The sequence below is a fragment of the Barbatula barbatula genome (genome assembly GCF_947034865.1).
Source record: "Barbatula barbatula genome assembly, chromosome: 18".
NCBI lineage: Eukaryota > Metazoa > Chordata > Actinopteri > Cypriniformes > Nemacheilidae > Barbatula > Barbatula barbatula.
The window spans coordinates 11,068,151-11,077,739 of record NC_136781.1 but is presented as its reverse complement, the minus strand read 5'-3'; the positions used below and the strand labels follow the sequence as shown (position 1 = coordinate 11,077,739).

The window sequence follows — 9,589 nt, the reverse complement described above, 5'->3', positions numbered from 1 at the left end:
AGTATTTATGTTTCCTATGAAATGATATCTTTAGGGCTTCCGTAGAGCATCTGAAAAAGTGTGTAACTGGATCAAGGTGATCCAATCCAGTTTTGTTTTGATAAAACTGGTACAAAAGTCAAACGGATAAGAGATAGCAAACCGGCCCAAATGATCTAGCGTGTGACACTGGAACTAATCCAGCCAATCACAGCGCAGGAGGTTTACGTCAAATTATTGCGTGATGAATTAAAAACTGCTGGCATATTCATTAACATTACAGAGCGTGTTAAATGGCCGGTAAAGCTATTTTAAACTAACCTAACTAAAGCAACAGGTCTGTGTAATCGAATATGGAAAACCCTTTAACACGTCAATGTTTTACACTCCATTCCAGTGGATGGCGTAAACGCACCAACAACTCGTTTGCCATCCACACCATCAAAGCAGAAGTTAGCGCGAGGCAGGAGGTGTTTAGGCTGTTGCGACGCATCTGCTCGTCGACCAAGGTCTTGTTGTTAGCGCACTTTGTCTGCGTCGTGTAGTGTGCAGATGCCAAGTAACGTTGTTGTCTAGTTTAAGAGCCACAACAATTCACGTATTCTCACAGTCCCGTAGTGTCAGCTCGCCTAAGCGCTGATTGGTTACCAGACGCCATTCCTCCTCTAACACTATAACACCCACACCGGTCTGTGCGGAAGATATAAACCGCTCTAGCTCTGTCTTCAGAGGTGACTATTGAGAATAAGAAGCGCCACCGTTACGATCGGTATTTGTTCTGGGAATCGAGATCCTCAGCAGCTCGTGAGGGACGGACATGGCGTCTGCCAGCCCGTGTGTCGTGGTGAGTGTGCACACACACGCTTGCGATCATTTTCCACAGACCGCGACCCTTGAACAGTTATTCATAGTTCAACGTGTCACTTATTCAACTAGGGGACATAACACGATGTATATTTTATAGATTTGTATTCGAACTGTGTATCTGATGTTCAATTTGGTAAGTGTAAGACTTGAGTTAAATTAAGTAAACGGGCCTGGCATGCCACGTGATGCAGCCCATTCATCTCCGCATAATGAGCAACAGCACTAACTGAGTAACACGTGTGTGCTTTTATTAGAATTTATCTGACGTATTGGACGTCTCGATTTCTAGAAGAAAATCCTTATGTTTAAAACACTGTACAATACATACATGCATTCATTAAACTCTATTAAACACTATTTCAGATAAAGATATCAAACCAACTGTAAAATATTCGGAATATTATTCCCTATGATGCACAAGGCTTGCTTTCTGATTATTCATTTGATATTTTTATATACAGTACCGAATCCTTATTTTTGATGTGTAATACACACTGTAAAAAAAATCCGTTAAAAAACGGAAAAAGTACTGGCAGCTTATTACACAGACATTGTACCGTAATTTAATAACGGACATTTTCCTCTAATTGACAGTGTAACTAACAGTAAAAAAAACAGAAAACTTTCTGTTTATTTAAGAATATTTCTATGCTTTTTAATAGTAATACTACTGTAAAAAAAACAAAAAAAAATTCTGTTAATATATATTTAAAAAAAAAAGTTATTTTCTGTGTTTTAATGGTATAACTACAATAAAAAAGTGGACAATTTCACGAATTGAATGGTAAACCAAGAGTTTAAAAAGGGAAAATGGCAATTATATATTAAAAAAACCTGAAAAATTAATTACAAGCTTACTGATTTCCCCCTGCTATTACAAAAATTGAAAAAATAACCCTTAATGTATGGTTTACCTACATTAAAAATATATATTCTACAGTATACAATAAGTGTAATGAAGCAGTAAAGCGTTATTCCTTATCTGTGTACTTTTAAAAAAAACATTTTTTTGTAATAAAAACCGATTCTTTAATGAATACAAACATTGTAAAAACAAATAACTGATACATAAGTAATAATTACTAAAATAAAAAAACATACTGTAAGCAGTCTTACTTGAGCAAACAACTTCATTGCAAATTGGCTTAAAATTGAATTTTCAGGTGCATGTGTAAGGACAAGTGGGCAAATTACAAATACATTTCAAGAAACCAAGTTAACTGTAAGATGGAAAGAAAACCGGCAACATCTTCAACAGTCAACTGTGAGATGCCATTTAAGGTCTACCCCAGGACTGAAACACTGAAAAGGCATCCAAAAGAAAAAATGTAAAACACTTTAACCTCCAACTACTAGTTACAATCACATTTAATAATGATGAACCTGCATAGTGATATGTTGTAATATCACATCCACGTCTTTCCTCTTCTTTCTCTCCATAACTGTAACCTGTATGGCTGCCAAACAAAAACATAACATCACCAATAATACAAACTAACATTTAACCTACAACTGTTGTGATAACTTGCATGTCAATAGTTCTCCCAAAAATGGAAAACTCGGTCATCATTTGCTAAGCCTCTTGTCATTTCAGACCTATATGACTTTCTTTCTTCCACGGAACACAAAAGGATATATTCTGAAATTTTTTGGTAACCATGCATTGTCTGAGTGGCGTCACCAATGCAAGTGAATGGGTGCCACCACTGTTTGGTCACAAACATTGTTCAGAATAATTTCTGAACTTTTGTCATCTACATAAGAAAGAAAATCATACAGGTTTGAAATGTCAACAGGGTGTAAATAATGACATAATTTTCATTGTTGGGTGAACTATCACTTTAAGATTTTACTAAATAAGGTGTAGGTACTTTTGACAACAACACTTGGAACAATATGGGTCGAAAAAAAGAAGCAGTGAAAAAGTGTGCTTAATTACCTTTAAATGTATAGGACAAAGAACAACATGCTTTGTATTGTTTTATTTCTGTTTTTCAATGGTCAGAAAAATGTGTCTCTTTTTTCTTTTTTGAAAGACACAATTGTACTCACTTCATAAATAAATACAGTTGCGAAAATAATCATGTAGATTTGACAGGGACACACACGTGTGACACACATGTGACTTTAAAGCAGGAAATCCATCAGGTGTCTGTGTGACATACATGGTTCAACACACACAACACAGTGCACCCTGGTAGCGGTGTGGGAATGTAAATTGACTTGAATCCATTGCAGATAAGATTTTATAATCAATATAGTTTAGGTCTGATGTACTAGATTATATTGTGCTTTTGGGTTTTACTGGATACTGAAAGTAACATGGAGTAGGGCCATCAGGTGCACATTATTTGTCTTTCAAGGACATAGAGATAAAGGTCATGGGAAGACCAAACAGTCAAAATTCTTCTGATTCCTTGGAATACGTGTACTTCCAAATAACAGATAGATAGGTATGACTAGTTAGTATGTAGGTAGATGAGGAATGCATACCTCGTTGTTTTTACACATGATACATATTTCATTTATAATTTAAAGGGACAGCTTTTCAGTATCTGTATAACTGATAAACACAAGTATTTTCACAAATATATATATATATTTTTTAAAGACACATGACGTACACCAAAAACAGTGGGTAGGAGTTCAAATGTGTGAATCTCAGTTTGTATGAATTCAGTTGAGAGGAAGTGTATTTACATAAAGTGGTATTCTATGAACACCACTGGACCGTTATAATCCAGTTTTAAAACAACATTTTAAGCAACATGTTTTCTCACATTCTGTAGAGTTGACTCATGGGTAAATGGCCTGCATTTGTTATTAAACCCTGTTTGACATCCAGGTTAAGGCTTATGTTTAACGAGAAGCTACTTTGACGATTAAATAATGATCTAGCTGGTTTACATGCACTGTAAGAACAGAACAAAGACTTTTCCCCTTTTTCAACCTATACACATGATATTCTGTGAAACTGATCTTCACCATTTCATTACTACTATGACTTCTCATGTGCTGTGACAGTATTGACAACTCCATAGTTCAGCCATAAAAAGAAACATTTGAATTGGCTCACCCTCATGTTGTTCAACATTTTCTGCAGAACACAAAAGAAGATATTTTGAAAAATGCTGCTAACCAAACCAAACTCTGTAGAGCATGGCACTAGCAACGCCAAGGTCATGGGTTCCAGCCCAGGGATTTTGCACGTCCTCAGAAACAAATGTATAGTATCATTAAAATTGTAAGTCGCTTTGGATAAAAGCATCTGCCATATGCATAAATGTAATGTAACATTGGCCCCCATTGACTTCCATTGTATGGACACAAAACAACTTTGACATTTCTCAAATGATCTTTTGTGTTCCACGTGGCAAAACTACAAGTTTCTAAAGTGAGAAGTTTGAAGAATTGTGGACTGTAATGAATGCCAATAATAAGTCAAATGTTAACTCAGTTGCTACAAGAAACAGATTTAAGAGCCGGTTAGCCAATAGATAATAAGGTTAAAGACCTCTTCTTCTCTTTCATGCTATTGTTTTACTAGATAACATTATATCTGTAAGGCTGACCGCTCACTATTCTTTACTATGTTATCAAGTATACTTTGACTAAAATATGTCAATGTGTATTTTAGATCAGTGATGAGGAGCAGGGATATGACCTAGACCTCTTCTGTATACCAAAACATTATGCAGCTGATTTGGAACGGGTGTATATTCCACATGGACTCATCATGGACAGGTACTTGAGAAACACCTTTTTCCTAACTTAAATCATAAATCTTTCTAGAGCAATATCCCATATGACATCATGGCTAAGGAGGTTTACCCAATGACCTTGCAAATGATATTTGCTTTAAAGACTATTCAAACCTAAAAGACTGTTGATTTTGTAAGCAGGCAGAGCTGATCAATCTGTCTGTCTGACTTGACTTCTACAGAACCGAACGTCTGGCAAGAGATATCATGAAGGACATGGGCGGCCACCATATTGTTGCGCTCTGCGTGCTCAAAGGGGGCTACAAGTTTTTTGCCGACCTTCTAGATTATATCAAAGCTCTAAATCGCAACAGTGATCGTTCCATTCCAATGACGGTCGACTTCATTCGCCTCAAGAGTTACCAAGTACAGTTTTCTTATCATTCATCCTTTTTTCGTGGACTTCCACACATTAAAGGGGTCATATGGCTCAAACTTTTCTGTGTCTTTGGTGTGTTGTAAGTTGCCCATGCATGTATTAGACATGTGAAATTGCAAAGATGCATTCTATCTAAAAGCGAACGCTCACCCAGACCTGCCTGACAAGCCTTGTGTAACCACACCCCCAAAAATCTACATCATTTCGTGGTATGATTTGACCATCGAACTGTAAACGCAAGTATGGTGTGCGTACCTGTCGGTACAAATGCTTTGGAACCTGATGTTCTAAATATGGTAAGAGCCGACACACACTTTTAGTATTCGACCGATCACTACCCACTGGTTAACTGGCCAATGAGCACATCTCGCTTTTCAGAGCGATAAACTTCGTAAATAATCTGCCCGTTTCTCAGAGTCTGGGCAAATAGGAGATACAAACATGCACGTTATGTGGAAATACCGTTTTTTAACCTTAAAGTCGTGTATGCACATTGCCTTACATCTAAAACAAACGATAATATTAGTTTTAGCCGTGTCATATGACCCCTTTAAATTCAAAAGTTGATCTCTTATTCTCAATCATCTCTGTTGTGTGCAAATTGTCTGTTAGCTAAACTGTGTTGTTTCAAGCTTGATCAATGGTGTTGTAACTTAATCTAAATATGAAACCATGCTTTCTCCTTTTTAAAAATGTGTTGAAAAACAGAACGACCAATCTACAGGTGAGATTAAGGTGATTGGTGGAGATGATCTGTCTACGCTCACAGGGAAGGTGAGGATCCTTCTGTTGAGGATAAAACATTCAAAAATAATGTTTTAAAAAATTAAATGTGTCATGATCTTTGCTGTGGATTACCAAAGAAAATTATATAGATTTGTACGTTTTAAGTTTGTAAAAATGTGATATATCATTAAATTTTATTTGTTTGTTTTTACTACATTTACTAAAATATTTGTTGCATGCATATCTTTAGTTCTAAAGGTAAAATATATTATTTTAAATAAAATTATTTATTGTCAGAGGCTAATGAAATTGTGTCCTGTTGCAGTTACCTGTCTCTAAAAAATGTAATTCATTTTCTTTCTTGTCTTTTGGGCATATCTGCTTTGGCACCAAAGAATGTCCTGATTGTTGAGGTATTTTTGAATGTTTTGTTTATATTATATTTAATGTTTTTTTAAACACCGAGGATTATCCAGCAAATGTGCATAATCTTTGCTTTGTTTTTAGGATATAATTGACACTGGTAAAACAATGAAGACCTTGTTAGAACTTCTCAAGCAGTATAATCCAAAAATGGTGAAAGTGGCCAGGTATTTTACTTGTAAATGTTAGTAAAAATGACCGACAACTTGCATTTTATTCTGTGTAGAATTATATATTCATGACTAATACAATTATTCTATGCCTTTGTGTTTATTTGTATATGATTTATTTGCAGTTTGCTGGTGAAGAGAACACCAAGGAGTGTTGGCTACAGACCAGACTGTAAGTTAATCACTGAAAAGGTTTTTTGGCTGTCTTTAAATTCAGCTCATTACTTTTAAATGCATTTAATGTAATCGGATTACTACGATTGGTATTTATTCAAACTTATTTAGCACTTATTTAGTCCTCATGGGTTGTGTTAAAAATGGATAATGATATCATGGTTATTATCTTAAAATATTTAAGCTCAATTATGTTTAAGAAGGTCTGGTCAATTAATGTGATCACTTAAAGTGATACTTCACCCAAAAATGAAATTCTGTCATCATTTACTTGCCTTCGAGTTGTTCCAAATGTGTATATATGTGTTTGTTCTGATGAACACGGAGAAAGATGTTTGGAATAATGCAGATCTCAACACTTGTTGACTAACATAGTAGGAAAAAATGATGGCAGTCGAAAGTGCCCCAGAACTGTTTGCTGTACTACATTCTTCGAAAAGTCTTTTTTTGTGTCAGAACAAGGAAATGTATACATATTCGAAGGTGAAGAAATGATGACAGAATTTTCATTTTTGGGTGAAGTATCACTTTAAAATCCTCTTATTGATTTGTAGTTTAGGCAATTTCAGTGCAATGCTGTGTGTTGGCCACAAGGTCGCACCACAAATGAAGCATTTAGAAATTGCCATTTTGTAATGTATAATCAGGGTGTGCTTTTCTATTTTTTCTTCATCCCCTAGTTGTAGGATTCGAGGTTCCTGACAAATTTGTGGTTGGATATGCGCTGGACTACAATGAGTACTTTAGAGATTTAAATGTAAGTTGTGATTTTCACATTTAATCGTTAAGCAGATGTTTCCTTTTGAATACATTTCATATTAAGCTGTGACCCATCCATATACTCACAGTGATGCGATTCACTGTTGAGATTCAGCAGAACATGGTAGCTGTGTTGCAATTTTGTGCTTATTTTTGTCTCCCCTTTGACTTGCAGCACATCTGTGTGATCAGTGAAACAGGAAAGGAGAAGTACAAAGCATGAGAAACCCTGAACTTCCCCCCTCTAGCTGTGTATCATTTGTTATTCATAGATGTTTTTCATTTTATACTTATTTTGTATTTCTCAGCGCAGCTCACCTTATGTTAAGCAGGTCTTTCACTCAGTGTCTCTGCTGAGGTGCGTGCTGTTAATGCACCTTACATTTGCATTTGCTTACACCTCCACAAGCCTCCTGTGATTATCAAGCACACATAAGTAACCACAAACACAACACAGCACTGCTCAGTTACCTGACAATAATGGTCTCAAGACTGCTGCTCGTGGCTCTTTAGAATGTGTTTTAAAAACGGTTTGGATCAAATGAGCCAGAATCTCTATAATTTATTCAACTGATGTGTGCGTGTGACATTGTGGCTAGGTGCTTGTGTTTTAAAGTAATACTGAATATAGGCTATGCTTTTAGGTTGCTTCGCTTATTCAGTATTTTAAAGAACATACAAGTTGTGACAAAGGGAGAACATTCATATTTCCCAAAGACTATTTCCAGTGTACTACATCATAAATAGCACTGTAATGTGTGTCCTGTCATTGATTATTAATATCAGTGACTGTATCATAAGGTTGGTGTGGGAGGCTGAATGCTCTATCATGTGAATGTACTTAGAAAAGCAACAGGGAGTCACATTTTAAACCTATTGACATTTAAAAGCCAAATATCAGATTTTATTTCTTGTTTTTATTTTTTGTGTTATTTTTTCCCTGTTTAGTATTTATTTGTCAAATGATTAGCCCAGGGTCTTAATTACAGAAAGGATAATATGTATGGTGCCTTATATGGTACAAATTGGTATGCTACCATATAAATACTGTAATACTGAAAATGACAGAATAAATGTTCAAGTGACCTCAACTGTCTTAAATTTTTGAATAAATTATTTAAAATAGTTTCGAGTCTTATCTCTTATGTTGTCCATTGGTGGCATTGGACTTTAAAACCTGAAATTGTTCTGCATTTAACAGAATGTCATGAAACAATGTTATTTTGTTTTGACTTAATCTGCACACAGAATGGAGGTTATGCAAATCATGCATCTAATTTGTTTTTAGAAATAACAAGGACCAGTCAGTTATGAATTTTGGTGACCTCTGGTTTTATTTAAATGCATTGATCATCTGCAGTACAGAGAAGGCATCAGTACTGTTTTTCTATCACATAAACTCATATGGTCATCTTTGAAGGTCTGTAAGTGCTGACAGGCCGTACTACAGCAGAACAGTAATACTGGATAACACCACATTCACCTCCAGTATTTATGTGCTGCTATAGTACATTCCCTTCCAAACTGGTTTCTCTTGCAGCGGTCTGGAATGGTTGCTGGAAGACAGATGATAAAGGTCCATAAGTAGCTCTTCATGATGTGCCGTAGTGTATTTACTAGAGGTAAACCTTGTTGTCATTTAAGTGTGTAATACTATACACATTGTTCCTTTATAGTCCTCAATAAGGATTTGGGATGGTGTGTGCATTAGTTTTTAGTACTTAAACTGTTACAATGTATTTGATATTGGACTACACAAACACTAATGCTTGTAACTACATGAATATATTAATTACCACCATTTATGTACTTATCTATCTATACCATAATGGAAATATTTTGTATACAGTGGTACACGTTATAAAAATGCCCCCTAATGGGTCTGAGAGGAACAACAGGTTGTTGTGGCGAGATAGGCCTCAAACGTTCATCCAAATGGCTCCTGTACTAAAAACAATGAAACCATGTATTTCTGTACTGGCAATTCAATAAACAGCTATATACGCTGGCATAAATACATATAACTGCTAATATAAACCAGTGTCAGGTTAAATTCCATTGGTAAGAAAACATTTTTATTTAGAAGTAGGTAAAAATTCGCTTTAACACGTGGTGTGTTATTTGTACACCTACTTGTTGGTTGTCAACAAATGAAGTAGATAAAAGTCCTGACCAAGTCAGACATGACCAGACATGTCAAGGTCTAGTGGTGTGCAGAATGCCCACAGCGACCTTACTTTCTTAAAAAAAATGACATGACGTTCTCTATAAGTTATTTACACGCATTTAGTTAAAACTGTTAACATGCCTGGATTGAAAAGGCAAGCTAAATACACACAGCTCCTTAATGA

At 35.6% G+C, this 9,589-nt stretch overlaps 1 protein-coding gene across 1 annotated transcript; it reads left to right on the top strand.

Moving 5' to 3' along the window:
• The first annotated feature begins 322 nt into the window (after nucleotides 1–322).
• On the top strand, nucleotides 323–8,357 carry hprt1 (hypoxanthine phosphoribosyltransferase 1). The gene is made up of 9 exons (XM_079480005.1): nucleotides 323–823; nucleotides 4,484–4,590; nucleotides 4,790–4,973; nucleotides 5,695–5,760; nucleotides 6,108–6,125; nucleotides 6,220–6,302; nucleotides 6,431–6,477; nucleotides 7,160–7,236; nucleotides 7,414–8,357. The coding sequence occupies exons 1-9, from the start codon at nucleotides 797–799 to the stop codon at nucleotides 7,459–7,461; spliced, it is 657 nt and encodes a 218-aa protein (XP_079336131.1). The 5' UTR covers nucleotides 323–796; the 3' UTR covers nucleotides 7,462–8,357.
• Nucleotides 8,358–9,589: the final 1,232 nt, after the last annotated feature.

Excerpts from the sequence above, each read along its gene's own strand:
- hprt1 (XM_079480005.1), top strand. The coding sequence starts at position 797 with ATGGCGTCTGCCAGCCCGTGTGTCGTG. Across the intron at positions 4,591-4,789 it reads CATGGACTCATCATGGACAG|AACCGAACGTCTGGCAAGAG; the intron begins GTACTTGAGAAA and ends TGACTTCTACAG. Across the intron at positions 6,478-7,159 it reads TGTTGGCTACAGACCAGACT|TTGTAGGATTCGAGGTTCCT; the intron begins GTAAGTTAATCA and ends TTCATCCCCTAG.